General features: G+C 37.8%; 2 protein-coding genes across 6 annotated transcripts in view; one reads left to right on the forward strand and one right to left on the reverse strand.

Moving 5' to 3' along the window:
• The window catches only part of LOC126374975 (cyclin-dependent kinase 20-like), a 43,377-nt gene extending 41,164 nt beyond the window's left edge, over positions 1-2,213 (forward strand). For both annotated transcript variants that reach the window (XM_050021781.1, XM_050021780.1), the window contains 3 exons: positions 10-124; positions 385-612; positions 2,098-2,213. In XM_050021781.1, coding sequence (XP_049877738.1) covers positions 10-124; positions 385-612; positions 2,098-2,184 — 430 coding nt within the window. In that variant the 3' untranslated portion in view covers positions 2,185-2,213. The remainder of the gene's footprint in view (positions 1-9; positions 125-384; positions 613-2,097) is intronic.
• A 732-nt stretch (positions 2,214-2,945) lies between these two features.
• LOC126374970 (transcriptional adapter 2B) lies at positions 2,946-15,208 on the reverse strand. Of its 4 annotated transcripts, none has more exons than XM_050021770.1 (10): positions 15,026-15,208; positions 14,881-14,940; positions 14,649-14,790; positions 14,350-14,567; positions 14,134-14,206; positions 13,581-13,734; positions 12,796-13,015; positions 10,149-10,222; positions 9,675-9,813; positions 2,946-7,489 (listed from the first exon to the last, which is right to left on the reverse strand). In XM_050021770.1, the coding sequence occupies exons 1-10, from the start codon at positions 15,134-15,136 to the stop codon at positions 7,349-7,351; spliced, it is 1,332 nt and encodes a 443-aa protein (XP_049877727.1). In that variant the 5' UTR covers positions 15,137-15,208; the 3' UTR covers positions 2,946-7,348. The 4 variants fall into 4 exon arrangements, with proteins under 4 accessions (XP_049877727.1, XP_049877726.1, XP_049877730.1 ...); XM_050021769.1 differs by having other exon boundaries at positions 12,778-13,015; XM_050021773.1 differs by having other exon boundaries at positions 7,352-7,489; positions 10,149-10,217.
• Positions 15,209-15,314: the final 106 nt, after the last annotated feature.

Raw genomic sequence — 15,314 nt, forward strand, 5'->3', positions numbered from 1 at the left:
ATCTTGTAGGTGGTATCGCGCTCCAGAACTGCTGTACGGTGCAAGATTCTACACTGAGAAAGTAGATCTGTGGTCAGTGGGCTGCATCATAGCTGAGATGATCACCAAACAACCCCTATTCTCGGTATGTGCTTGTATAACAGAAATTCAATAGATTTTGAAATTAGAAATATTTCTGTCAAATTAATGTATTAAGTAAATATCTTAACTTTTAAAAACTGTAAAAAGGCTTATCTAGCCGTAGGTACATCCGGGACCTTACCTTTACTACTTATTCGCTAAAAACTTTATCATCCCACTACTAGAGAGTCGAGTAAGGTATCGACTGAGGGGTGCGTTTATAAGGTTTATTCTACATTAGGTACATTATTTTCATTTCTTCAGGGTGAATCCGACATTGAGCAGCTGGCAATAGTACTTCGTCACCTTGGCACTCCGACTGAGGAGACGTGGCCAGGCCACTCCGAGTTACCCGATTATCACAAGATTAGCTTCCCGGAGTCCGCCCCAACGCCCTGGCCTGAGCTTCTACCTGGAGTTGAACCTGATGCCATACATCTTGTAAAGTCCTTCATCATGTATGATGAGAAGAAGAGGATATCCGCTAAGGAGGTAAAATAGTAAACATACTTCTTATTAAAAATCAATTTACTTCCGAATGTTTCTTCAACAAAACAAGAGTTTAATTCAAATTTGAATTTGGAACAAATTTGAAATAAATTAAATTTTTTTCAATTTGTTCCAAATTCAAATTTGAGTTTGGAATCTGGAACATTAACATTAAGAATTCAAAACCTGTAAAATTACGTTTATTTTTTATTTTTAATAAGTACTCGTATTTTTCTGATAGTCTTATGAAACAAATTTGTGAGATGTAGATTTTTTTGTTAAGAAGTGTACTTTATTCCAACATGTAAAAAGGTAATAACCGTAGCATCAAGCGCATGAAATACTTACTAGCGATGGGTCGTTATCGGTTTTTGAGATAACGTAACGTAAGCGTTATGTGATTTCCAATAACTAGTTTCTTAACTAGTGATTTTTATAACTAGTTATTTTCACAACGTTCTGAAGCAAACGTGATAATTGTAACGTAAAATCGTTTGGTTAGGTAGCAGTATAACTTAATTCTTCTTCACGCACACGTATTGTAAAACCAGTGATTTTGCGTGAGTAGTGAAAGTAGCCAAACATCGACGCTATGCCTTAAACATAAGAGTGAATTCGATTTAACTTTATGGCGTTGTGATTAAAAGAGTTATTGAAGACTGATGCCTATTTCGATCGTTTAAATGGCGTTATGAATATCACTAGTTTTTGTTGTAGTGGAAAACGAGTGATCACTGTTCGAGCTCGTAACTGCATATATAACCAGTTATGGTTAATAACGCCCATCGCTAATACTTACGATTATTAGTCGTCAGCCGATGATCAGGAAGCTTCCCATGAACTCTTATTGCAATTTACTTACGTTAGATCCTAAAACTAGTTCGCATAATACATTTATACTCGTTCATAGTTCACGATTAACCGAACGGTGTCGAAACTGAGTAGATTGCTATTTAAATTATCTCATGTCCTTGAAACGGCAATTACAATAGATGTTTGTGACGCGTGAACTGATTTTCAGGAAATGCCTATTTTTGATTATTTATTGCGAAGCGAAAGGCTATAATATAGATCATTAGTTCCACTAATTACTTGCTAATCGTAAATGGTAGAGAAATACTAGCACTATGGACTGATGTTGTATTTTAATCTTGCTTATGTAGGTATTATGCTACTTTAGAATACAGATTGTACCTCGCTATGTGCCGGTTGTAGGCAGTGCAGCGACCGCGGTACAAGTTTCCTATCACACGTAGTATATCGCGCAGTTTGATCGACCAATAGACGCAGCGAATGTGTCTATGTAGATAAACGTCGTACCGGTATTGCTAGAAGCCTGCGATAGAACTCGCGCCCCACGCGTCGTGACCGCAGAGTGAGAAAGGAAAACTTTCTCTAGCACTCTCCTCTGCTCTGTTGATTGGCTGTCTGTATTAAAACTTTTACTTTTTTTCTGTAGACCAAATATATGTTTTTATCTATCTCCAGGCGTTGAGACACTCCTGGTTCGAAACAAGGCCTCTACCAGCGACTCTAGAAGAAATGCCGAAACCCATCTCCGGCAAAACTAAATGATTTGTGTTCTTAATAAATAATACAAAAACATAAAATGCATAATTTTAATTTATTTCAAATAACTTAAACATAACACAGGCCTAATTACATTACAATACCAAGTTGTACTTTTTTAAGTTTATGTACATTTGAGCCGAAGACAATTGAGGTTGCGCCTTTTAATTAAGTCACTGAAGGCAGTTACAAGCAAGACTATAACTACCATATGTCAGCGAATCTTTCCCGACCCTGGCGCCAGTCATGGTGCATAAGTAGATCAACACGAATTGAAAAAACGGCAATTTTTCTAAAAAATACAAGTTTACATCTGGTAGATTATGAGAAAAAAATTGCCTTAATAAGATATAGTTCGATTTCAAGAGTAGCTAAACTAAATAAAATTTAAATTTAAAATCAGAAAGCTATATTTAACTATACTGCTACCTTATATCCACGTATATCATCAAATAAATTACTCGCAAACGGCCTCCGTAGTCCAGTGGTTGACCGTCCGATCCGGAGGTCCCGGGTTCGAATCACTTTGTGAGCCCTGGTTTGGCTAGGACATTGCAGGCTGATCAACCGATTGCCCGAAAGTAAAATGATCCGTGCTTCGGAAGGCACGTTAAGCCGTTGGTCCCGGCTGCTACTTACTGATGTAAGTACGTAGTCGTTACATGAGTCATGCCAGGGGCTTTGGCTGCTCAATAATAACCCTGACACCAGGGAAGATGAGGTTGGTAATCCACCTCATAACCCACACGATAGACGAAGAAGAATTACAAAACACACCATGAACGAGCGCCATGTTCTGATTAATATAACATTGTATTAAATATAACTACAACAGCTTTTTGGAATAATTCATTAATAAATAAATTCCTTATTTAAAATGCAGACGATCGAATTACATAATAAGAGATCAAATTAAAACACCATTAAAACATTTAACTAATAAAAAAGGAGAAGGAGAACTAGGGCCTTATTTTTGAATCGCTCGCCTTCAAGTCACGTTCGAAAATATATACCCATTTCACGTAGCACGTCAGAACTTGTCATTTGCGAGATGAGACAGGTATATCGAAAGCAAGCGATTCAAGAAAAAGGCTCTAGCCTCTATGTCTTTTACACAATTCATAGGTAATTATCTACAATAATAAAAAAAAACATTACAATACTTGATGTAAGTATAAGTATAATGGACATGCGAAAACAGATACCCTATAGAAATCCTAATCTACCGTCAATATGTTACACAATGACCCCGATTCCTGCAGACATCTCCTAATTTTAAAGTTATAGCTGTCACTTTTTTATCCTCGGAAAAGGAAAGGGACAGATAATTCAGAAATGTTAATTTTAAAAATGAATGAATAACCCGGGCGAATAAATAAATTAGGTATATGGCTGGTATGCAAACCGTTTGACATGTGCTGTCAACTTAATTCTTAATTATTGCCCATTGTAATTATTTTAGAAGGTTGTGGCGTCCCTTCCTTTTCGGCGGATAAGAAAATGACAGGTATAACTTAAATAAAATTAGATGGTGTGCACTGGAATCAGTACCGATATACAAGTAAAGTGTTTAGATTAACATTTATTCACCGGAGTGCATTAGGTCTAGCACAGCCGTACTTATAACTACTGAGGAGTTAAGTAACATTTAGTTTCGATGTAACAACACATAAACCGTGCAAAAACGGACTATGAACGTGTTTATCCTAAAAGGGCATATCATTAGGTAATGTTTGCTGTAAAACAGCCCGGACAACATAGGAAAATTGTGCCGAATTACACCGTGCGTGCGAGTCAGACAGTGCGCGCTCGCTCCCTTGCTAAACGGCTTCCGGTTGAAATAAACAAAAATGGCCGCCATTCGGGAGGGTACTCGTATTGGTTCGGGTCGGATACTTTCTATACGTTTTATTGTTTATTCTATGGCTGTATACTATTCGGCATAACCTATAAGGGCTTATTACACCTACCTGTCAGACAGGCTAGATGCGTCAAAGTCGCGGGTGGTTACCATGGTTACTCCCCACCAACTCGCTCGAGATCGTGGTTACGGCTCGCCGATTCGCTATAGGTAAGGGTGGTATTAATAAACTAATCTCAGCTTTGAGACTGCCCTCAAGAGCATCTCAATGTGACAGTTCTTATATAAAAACAGGGACTTGAGCAGCATCTTTAGGGCAGTCTCAGCTGAGATTGATTTATTAATTAGACTATACCATCTGATCGGGAAACGGGAATTTCGACTTGGTGTAACCATGGTAACCACCGTGACCTTGGCGCATCTAACCTGCCGGACAGGTAAGTGTAATAAGCCCTGGTCATAAGCCCTCAGACAGATAATTTCAAGTAAAACCGCGGGAAACAAAAACACGTCCATTCGTCTTTGTCACTTTTTAACACATCAAACCAGAACATGATCTCACACTCGCGATCCTATCCAAAGCCTTTGAGTTATTACATCGAAAGTCGTGACGGAAATTAATACTACTATAACTTTAGCTTTGTCAAAAATATTTTCCTACAATTTCTGCCTATAAGGCGCGGTACCCTAATTTCCACAAAATACATTTGTATACAACGAGGTAGTAGACAAAGTCATGACGATATTCGAGCTACGCCTTAATATAGGGTTGTTGACAAGTATCAAACATTAATTCTTCATAATAGTTGCAAAATAAATGAAATAGTTTAAATTAGGGAATTAGGGAGTCAGAAAGTAATGGCAAAAGGAACAGCTATAACAGCTACTTTTTGCTGGAACGGGACGGAGCTTTCCCCCACCACCGACTTTTAACTATTAATATCTCCGGCATTAGATTGAAAAATGGATGTCAGATTAATCTTCAGCTTGTTCACGACAGTAGATTGATGAAAAAAAAACTAGTCAACTACCCTGTTGCTACTGACTTAACCAGGGCATTTCTATTAGAGCTAAATGAAATGCTAAAGACATTGCGATAATAAAATCATTATAAAAAGCCGCGGTAACTTAGTTACTTAATAAGTCCGCTTGGTGTATTTAATAAGTAGATTTGGCGCCACTAGCTCACTTTATTATCTGTGGGAATTTTTAAATCCTGACACTAGAATGATTTCCATGCGTGTGATGCTCCCACTATTTAGTACACAATTTCTAATTATTTCAATAAAAACAACATAATCTCTACTTTCACGTGTATGGTCACGAGTACTAATAAGTATAAGTATGATACACTTTGAAACTATGTCACATTAACTTTTTTGTCAAATTAAATTAAATGTCAAATATGATGATAGCGCGACAGGGTTCTAAAATGGGTACATGATATTGCTCATGTCTGTACGTGTAATTTCCGTACTTTTTTCTATGTCCTTATTACTTGATCGGCTGGGGAGAACTACTCCTTAGCGGGACCCCAAAACCCATTCATTTCCTTTTAATGCTTTGATGTACTATTTTTTATTAGTTTTCGAATTCACGTTTGGATCATAAATGATTATCACGTGCTCAGCGGTGAAGGAAAACATCGTGAAGAAACCCACATTCCCGAGAAATTCATTTCGGAGGTTTGTGACAATCTATATTGGGCTGGTTTTCCCTTCGCGGGCAGTCGCTTCTGTAAAACACCGGACCTGTCAAATTTTCAGATTAAGTAACAGGACCCTGTATAAAACGGGATAATGCTCGACAGATGAATCATCATCATCAGATGATAATGTTCTATTATATTTTTTTTTCTGGGTGTACCCTTGGAAGTAGAGATTATGCAGATTCTATTTGTATAATAAAAAAATGTCAACAACAGTGGCTGCAAGTTGTCTTTGATTACTTGTGGCACTGCCCACCCCATTAGGGATTACGGGCGTGAGTTTATGTATGTATGTATGTAATAAAAAAATGTGTACTAAATAGTGGTCCGGCCAGGAAGCATCACACTTTTCCTACTGCAGTGAAGACATTGCTTCTAATTCTGAATGTCACAATAATATTATCATGTGGTACGCTTCTATTCTAAATTAATATATCATTTGGTGATACTCTTTTTTTTACTTTTAATACTAGAAATTAGCTAGCATTTGTGGACCCGTTACAACTATTATATATTTTTTTTATTCTAGTACATCTACTTGCGTTGTAATTGCTATAAGGCCTACCTACTATTTTCTATATTTCATATCAATAATTCAATATACTGATAAATGAACTTTTCTATATATAATAGTTTATACTATTATCGGATAGCGATTTTTCTCCCGTTTAATTTCAGTCTATGCACTTTAAGACAGACATTTTTATGATAAATTAAATAGTGTTTTAATTAATTATTGCTTTTTTGCTGATAAAGGCATGTGGGCACAAAAACCGCAATCCAATTCAGGTAAAGGAGTGACTTTTAAACGTTCTTACGAGTCGAATGTTTCTTTTAAACACTATGAGCTTCCTTTAGGAAGTGAGACTATAAAATCAACGTTATAATATTTATTGCTTATTCACTCTGCAACGTAAACTTTGGATCTAACTTGCAAGAACGTTTAAAAAGTAATAATTGATCATCACTATCTAAACAATATTTTTTTAGAAGTATGTTTAAATGTGTGAATTTAAATTGGCGAGAATTAACAGTAAGTTCAGTGACGCGAAGACTGGCGATTAAAAGTCGGAGCAAACATACTCGGCCATCCTACCTTAGTTCATCTTGTGATAGATGTACCTGTGACTACCCCAATTGAGACGTGAGGTTATGTTATGTGTGTAAATGGAATTACCCAGTCCGTCTGTTTTCTTTTTATATAGTGAATTTTCCCAAACTACTGGTAACGAATGGATCAGAAATGAGGAGATCCGCAAGAGAACCAAAGTCACCGACATAACTCGGAGTATTGCCAAGCTGAAGTGCCAGTGGTTCGAAAGGTTCTAGTAGGTATGGCGACCACGTGTCGGACGACGCTCAGTGGGTAGGCCCGCTACAAGGTGGACCGACCATCTGGTGAAGGTCGCCGGAAGCCGCTGGATGCGGACAGCGCAGGACCGATCGTCGTGGAGATCCTTGGGGGAGGCCTATGCCCAGCAGTGGGCGTTGTACGGCTGATGATGATGACTGGTTATGGAGCCCATCTATAGCTCAATTTGGTGGAAACCCTGATTCTACCTGCAGTTTGCTTCGATTCGCCAGCTTCGGTAATGCAGGTGCTAGTTCCGTATCCAGCCGGCGGTTTGCAGGTAGTGTCGCACGGCGTGGTCGACGTCGCAGTCGGTGCCGGCCGGCCGCCTGAGCAGCACTCCCTTCATCGTGACATATTGTGCTGGGGCCAGGCTCAGCGCGCTGCATAGCTGGGTAGACAAAACGTACATTGGTGATAATTCCCGTCGACACAATCTAGTATTATTTTAAGTTATACCTGTCATTTTCTTAGCCTTATACTAGCCTAATACTAGAACCTGAAACCTCTGATCGGGAAAATGTTAAGCAGGGGATGGTTCAAGTTAGACAAGGATTTAGGCGAATTTAAGTTGCTTTGCTAAGAAAAGGATTTATAAACGCGTTATTACAAAACGAAGACTAAAAGATAAGGGCCGCGGCCCTACTGTCGCAGTTTTTGCATAGAATTAATATAAGAATAAAATAAATTTATTGCCAGTTTATATTTTTCTACTATATAAGAACTAGGTAATTATGAATATTCCGAATACGGGCAAAAGGAAATGGCTCAGCTTGTGCTGTTATGGAGCCGTGCTATGGTGCCACGCATCGCTGGTTTTCAGTCATTTCCTCTTCCTGGGATATTGTGCGGAAATATATAGCTTTAGGTAAAAAACAATAAAATCAAAAGACAATCAAATAAAATTAAAGGTAGGTTGAGTGTGTGTATGTATGTGTACGCATGTGTGTGCGTGTTTTTGTGTGTGTATGTGTGTTTGTGCGAGCTATGCATACGACTTGTCAATTAGTTTCATGAAAATCCGTTGACTTTTTTCGTGGCGCCGATTTTTAAACCTAGTTTATCTTAGTCTTCGTTCTGTAATAACACTATGCGACTTTGAATTTATGTTTGAATCTAATTGATACCACGTGGTTTCCATGACTTGTGCCCTGTTAATGGGAATAGGCTCGCCCCCTATTACACAGGACTTAAACAGATATATAATATACACCTCTGCCTATCTCATGATTACAGGCGTGATGCTATAGTATGCAAAAGGGTTTATTTTTGTTAACTTTTAAAGCCCCGAAAACATAAAACGTGGTCGGACAATATCGTCACAAATCTATTGTAACGTGTTGATTGAAAAACAAAGACAAACCGTAGGTAGTTGCTAGCCGCGAATAATAGATAATTGATTATGACCACATGTATGTACACATGACTCATATATGTTTCTCTGCTGCTTGTACAAATGTTCAATTACGCGACAATGACATATTTATAATGATATAACATGTCAGAAAAAGAACAGTAACGTACGTTCGAAGAATACTCTTCCAAATTCGAATTTATTCATACAACATTTTGATTTTCCACTCTACGATCATATATTGGAAAAAGCACAGTTCCTTGCAAAAATCATATAAATATCCTTCCCGCGTCAATTCTAATGTATACCAGTTTAAGTATTTCGAAAAAGTCCTAAAGTGTCGTACGGTTTAGTTAAAAAACCTTAAGTAACTGAGATAACTATGGACACGCAGCGCGCGTATAAAAACGCAACGAGGCGCAACACTGTTATAACGCTGATTTGACGGTATCATTTTTAGGCGGGAACAGTGCATCCCCCAACATATATGATCTAATTGAAGTATATGAAAAAATGTATTCGTTTATTGAAAAATCAGCCCTAAATAGGCAATCGTAGTTTTAAAAGGTTACCTTTACACTACCTCTGCCAAAAAAACTATACTGTAATTGTTACGTACCCAGTTCAAAATTGTAACTGCAATGTCAAATTAAAACTTGTATTAAAGGGCCCATTTTAACAAACAACTGGGTAGATGACTGGGTTAAAAATAAACTATAAAAATCTATTATTGAAATATAATCCAGGCTAAAAAGATCAAAACTACTCATCCCTCTTTTTAACTTATTTGTGAATTTTAAATTAGAATTACGTAACAGTGAGAACGAACGTTTAACTACGTTTATTGATGACGTCATACTAATATTTCCATACAAATACCATAGGTAATTAATTTGGATGTTAAGTAAAAAATATCTAATTTAACATAACTAGTATGATGACGTCATACTCGTATTTCCATACAAATACCATAGAAATAGAATTCGTTTAGATGTTAAGAAAAAAATATAATTTAACATAACTAGTATGATGACGTCATACTTCAATATTTCCATACAAATACCATAGAAATAAAATTCGTTTAGATGTTAAGAAAAAAATCTAATTTAACATAACTAGTATGACGATGTCATACTTCAGTATTTCCATATAAATACCTTAGAAATATAATTAGTATGGATGTGTTGTAAAATGTATCCCATTTGACACAGTATATTAGTACCTGTATCTCGTTGTTATTCAGCAGATGCCTCGAGGAGACGTTGTTGCTGCTGCATGAGTTCTTTTTGCAACATCCACATCCGGTACTTCCGTCCCGTGTGCACTTTGGGCTGGTGGAACTTGAGCCGCTTTCGCCGTCTCTGTTGCACAAAAATATGATTTACAATCACACTACAGAATAGACCAAAGGCAGAGATTAATGGACGCCCTCCACACATTCATAATTGATAAGTATTATTTTGTATAGTTGTGTCTTTGTGCGTTTACGAACCATTAACCATTTTTCTTTCTTTTATTCTTTATTTTTATTTTTTTCAAATTTCCGACCCTTTGTGTCTTATAATATATTTTTGTAATTATTTAAAACTATTTACTAATTAATAAATACTATTACTTTTTTGACGTACGCGCATCCTATGTAGAACGGGATGACTAGGGATAATGACTATGATAGAAATTATTTAAAATAACGTACCTTTTTCTTAGCTGCTGCATGCTGGTCAGCGTTGCTTCTCTTGTCTGGTTGGTGTCCAGGCACCCACTGCTGCCCTGGCGAATACAACCGTTATACGAGATCAAACCCAAACCACACAACACCGTGTGCCTTGTTAGTACTCACACCTCCGCCGTACCTACCTCACACCGCACACGAGCTGTGGTAGGCATTAATAACTTTAACCTATTCGAATGGACACTCTAAAACTAGTGCCGTCATTCACTTACAATAAGTGCAAGAAAGAGATGCAGCTACTTTTAGTCATGTAAGATTAAGTAAAAATTAAGTTCGTGCTTGCCCGAATCGACCACTTTGTATGCTATCATAGATTCTACAGCTATTTATACATATTATTATATCGATAGAAAATGTATGAAATATAGAATAATAAATACTACGTATAGATCGGAAACTCTCCGCTTCGCATCAATTCGTATCGTTACCGAGTTAGATTTACCTCACCCCCCACAAAATCGATAATAAATATTTTTAGATTATTTGCAACACTACACCCACCAATGATATGACATAAATTCATCTTATCTAAATACACAGCCTATATACAGCCCAATAAAGGACAAAGGCCCGGAGGCGGCTTGAAGCACACTTTACTGCTTTTAGTAAGAATAAAAATCTGTCTAGCAAAATATGGTCGTGACTATATACCGGAGTAAAATATAGTAATCAAAGCTATAGTATAGTATAATCTTAATTAACATAACTTCCGTTTGTTAAAAATAAAGCATAGTTTTCCATCTTGTTTACTGTAATGACGTCAATCAGTCAACAGAATACGTTGATAATTCATGTTACGTCAAACATGTTTGTTATAAATCTCATTTTTAGAGTTCATTAATTCATCATTCATGCTCATCTTCGTTCGGAGACAACTAATACCTCAACTAACCTCCTTCAGCAGAAAGATATTTTAGAAATTACATCATTTAGTTGAAGTATAGACTTATGCTGAGTAATTTTATAGACTTTTTACTATTTTCTATTATAATCATCAGCCCATTAATTTTCCCACTGCTGGGGCACGGGCCTTCCCTATGGATTGATAGGGAGATCGGGCCTTAAACCCAGTGCGGATTGATGGTTATTAACGACTGCTAATGCATCCGGGACCAACGGCTTAACGTGCCTTCCGAAGCACGGAGGAGCTCGAGATGAAAACTTATTTTTTTGTGGTCACCCATCCTATGACCGGCCTTTGCGAAAGTTGCTTAACTTCAACAATCGCAGACCGAGCGCGTTTACCGCTGCGCCACCGAGCTCCTCAACTATATTCTATATTAGCTTTAAACTCAAAAAAAACCGAAATAATGAAGTTATTATTATTATATTATTATATTTGTTTATGTACACTAGCAGCTCAGAGCTGATGCGTTATTCCGTGACGAAATCCGTCTTTAGGCGAGCATTCTACGATACATGCCTCTATCTACTTCGTTGGACATGCATGTAGTTCCTACTAACATAACATCGCGAAGCGGAAGCATGTGAACTGAAGCATGATTCGATGCCATGAACGAAAATGAAGAAACACAAAGTCATGATTTAAATTTGGTTCAACGAAAAGAATGCGAGTACTAAAAAGAAACGATGATAAAAAAACATGTATGTAAATGTAAGCACAGCGTGTAACGTCAACCATTGTTTAGATTTAGGATGTTGGCCTCACTGAGTCTGTAGGCTGGTTGTATACCGTTCATCCAGGCTTTTCGGCGGGAAACGGGAACGGGACAGTTGCTTTCTTCATTGAGTAATCTAAATAATTAATACGAAGTGGTGTTTTGTGGTTAATGATCGCATTAAGTTAGTCGGAAGACATTCGCGAGTGTTATTATATTGGAGTATTCAATAAACAAAGTGTATCTGCCTATTTTCGCTTCGTGTCAGGAAGCCGCTTCATAACTCAAAAGTTTATGCGGACTTTTGAGTTAATTCGTTTGGGGTTCGGAGTAGGAGTCTACTCCGAGGGTGGGGGCTTAGGTTTCATCATCATCACCTTTCATCATTTCATTAATCATCAAGAAAAAAAATACGTAAGACATGGCTGTATGGGCATAGTTCCCTTTGCCTTACCCTTCGGGGAAAACTAAAACAAAAAAAAAACAGTTCATCCAACGCAGGATAGGGTAGTTAAGTTTTTTTCTTTTCATCAATCTACTCAGATGAGCATGCTAAAGACTAATCTGAAACCTTTTCAATATCTCATCTAACGTTGGAAATATTCGTATTTAAAGTCAGTGGTGCAGGGGTAGGGGGATGCTTCGACCCGTTTAAGCAAACCAGCATTTGTATGTAGATTGTGACTTGTATAGTACTATTGCCGTTACTTTCTAGCTCCTTGATTTGAAAATAAAATAGTTATAAAAGAGCTAACTATAACTATTTCATTTTTCAACGTACTTCGATCCTGTTTTCACATTTGGCTATCAGTTTATATCGATTTTGGAACTATAATAAAAAACGAATAGTTCTTAAGACTCGCCGCGCCGCGCGGGATTCACGTTCTGAGGGCGCCCGATTGGGCGCGACTCTTGGAAGACACTAGTTGACGTTACAAGCGAATGCAGCAGGGTAGGCTAAAAGCGCAAAGTACCACGGTGCGGGGTCTCACGTCGAGGTGGTGCGGCTGCGCGTTAGGGTGCTTCCTGTGCGCGGCGTGCTGCTCGTAGTGCGCGCACTCCTCCAGGCGCGTGACGCCGGCCAGCCGGTAGCGGTGCAGCTCGGCCAGCCGCACGCGCAGCTCGCGCTCGCGCCACAGCCCCGCCACCACGCCCGCCTGTTCCGCGCGCCCGTAGAACTGCGCTGTCCATCTCAAGCGCTCCGTGAACTCTCTGTAATGCAGAGACGGTTTTGTGAATCATGGATTTTAGGGTAGCCGGGATTGGGTAGCACCTATCACGTTGGTCTAACAGAATTCCAACTGGGATACACTCGAGGACTTTTGTTATGTTAGTAGTAGCATTGGGAAAGTATAAATTGTATTGGCAACAGATGAACATAATCTAATATTTTTGTTGGTGTAGCATTCTCCATGCTACTTTTTACGGAGAAATAGGGCAGTGGTTTCCCTCTTGCCTTCCGCCCCGCAGCACTCAGTCTGACGCGAGTGGGATGGCGCCCAGAGTAGTCCATTTCAAAGTCGTACTAGGACTCTTGTCCTTCGCCTCTGAATAGTACTGACAGTTACTGCTGTACAATGTCAGGTTCTGGGTTACAATAAAAAAACAATATAATTATTCTTCAAAAGAGGATTGCTAAATTTCGACATCTAATTATCTGCTATACATCACAAGCCTATAACCAGATTTGAAGCATGAACATTTTGAGTTTTTGTTTCCATCACTGGATACATGACACATAATTAAGTTTACTGTTAAAAAAAACTTATATTCTTACTTTTTCTCTTTGGCAAGTTTTCCAAGTGTCTTCTGCTTGTTCCGCTGGTTGTTGAAGAACACCGATACAAGTTGGAAGTCACGCACCAGTCTTTTTCTTCTCGTTCTTTCACGGAGGCGACGTGTGTATATATCCACTTGGGATAGTTTAAGGGCTGAAACAAAAGTAAAGCCGAGGCATAAAAGTTCAGTTCCGTTATAACTAATAACAAGATTTGTTTAGTTTATAATCTAGTTGAATATTTGTCTAGTTGGTATCCTTGTCTATCAGAAGGCCTGGGCAATTAATGTACTTTTAAGAATTGAAAAAAATATCACTAAAACTCATAATACCAGATTCTTATTGTGTTAAATGAGGAGTAAGTCTCCCAATTGAAAAAAAAAATGTTTCTTAAAATAAATGCCCTACCTATACTGGGCAGAGATCTCCCATGATCAGCTGCTGTTCTTCATCATAGAACTTAAATTTTTTCTCAAATGGGATTTGCAAATGCAAATCACCATAAGGTTACCTAATGTAACCAGATCCAAAAATACCACATGTTACAACTCACCAACATCTAACTCATCATCCTCAGGATTCAATGCCAGTGTTGATATCAGCTGCTCAGCTTCATGATCATGTTCCTAAAACAGTTTATTTATTTTTACAAATTTCCTAATGTGTATTTATAGCTTTTACAAAACTATACATTAGTAATATAATAGTATTTTAACATTATTTGATTGAATGCAAAATATGATAAGTTACAGATAGTAAGTCTATTTACCCTTTCAAAGTCATCCCTATTTGGCATGTAACCCAGCTGAGCAGCCTCATCTGAACTGACAGCAAGTGAGGGTAGTCTGGACACAGCGCTGGGACCAAGGGGCCCTTCATCCCGATCAGCACAGTGCAAAGATGGTCGACTGGTACTTTCCACATTGCCCCATGTAGCTCGACCAATACTGCCCTCCAGGTATCTTGTAATATATTCATCTTTCGCCTCTGCAATATAAATGACCAATATTACTAACACTACAAAAAAAATTCAAAGTAAGATAGGCAAAAGAAGGGCAAAAGGTATACCTTCTGGTGTCCGTGACTCTATGTGTTTGGCTATATCTTCCCAATTTCCAAATCCAAACTGTTCTATTGCATCTAGTAGTCTCACTTCTTCATTAGCAGACCAACTGCTTCGTCCCAAAAATAACCCAAATGCCCCCGAGTCCTAAACATAAGTTTAGAGTTTAAAAAAAATATTGAAATGAATACTACAATTGCATGGAAATATAAAACCGTATAGTTACTTTATACTTACCATAAACTGATAGGAATGATCATTTTTGTGTGTACCAATTTCAGCACCAAGAGAGAAACACTGTAAAAAATACCACGTAATAGTTTGTAATTTTCAAAATTTGCGCCAAAACTATAAACAAAAAATGGCACCAACGCTACTTTACCTGCAAACAAATATCGAAATCGATGCACTCAGAACACCTCACACGTATACCATTGATTTCTTCTTGACAATAATTACAGTTATATTTAGCATATAAATCTGAAAACGACATGATTTCAAATAAAATATAACAAAAAGAAGTCGTACGTTGGCAGTTTCTCCGCAAACCTACACAACCCACCGGCCATCGGCCATTTTTTACCATAGACAACTTAAGTTACTTTTTTACATTGTGTTGCCATTTTCAACTTTCATAGACAAAACCGGTAATATTACAGTAGTGGTAGTTT

This window comes from Pectinophora gossypiella, chromosome 18, assembly GCF_024362695.1.
Source record: "Pectinophora gossypiella chromosome 18, ilPecGoss1.1, whole genome shotgun sequence".
Taxonomy (NCBI): Eukaryota; Metazoa; Arthropoda; class Insecta; order Lepidoptera; family Gelechiidae; genus Pectinophora; species Pectinophora gossypiella.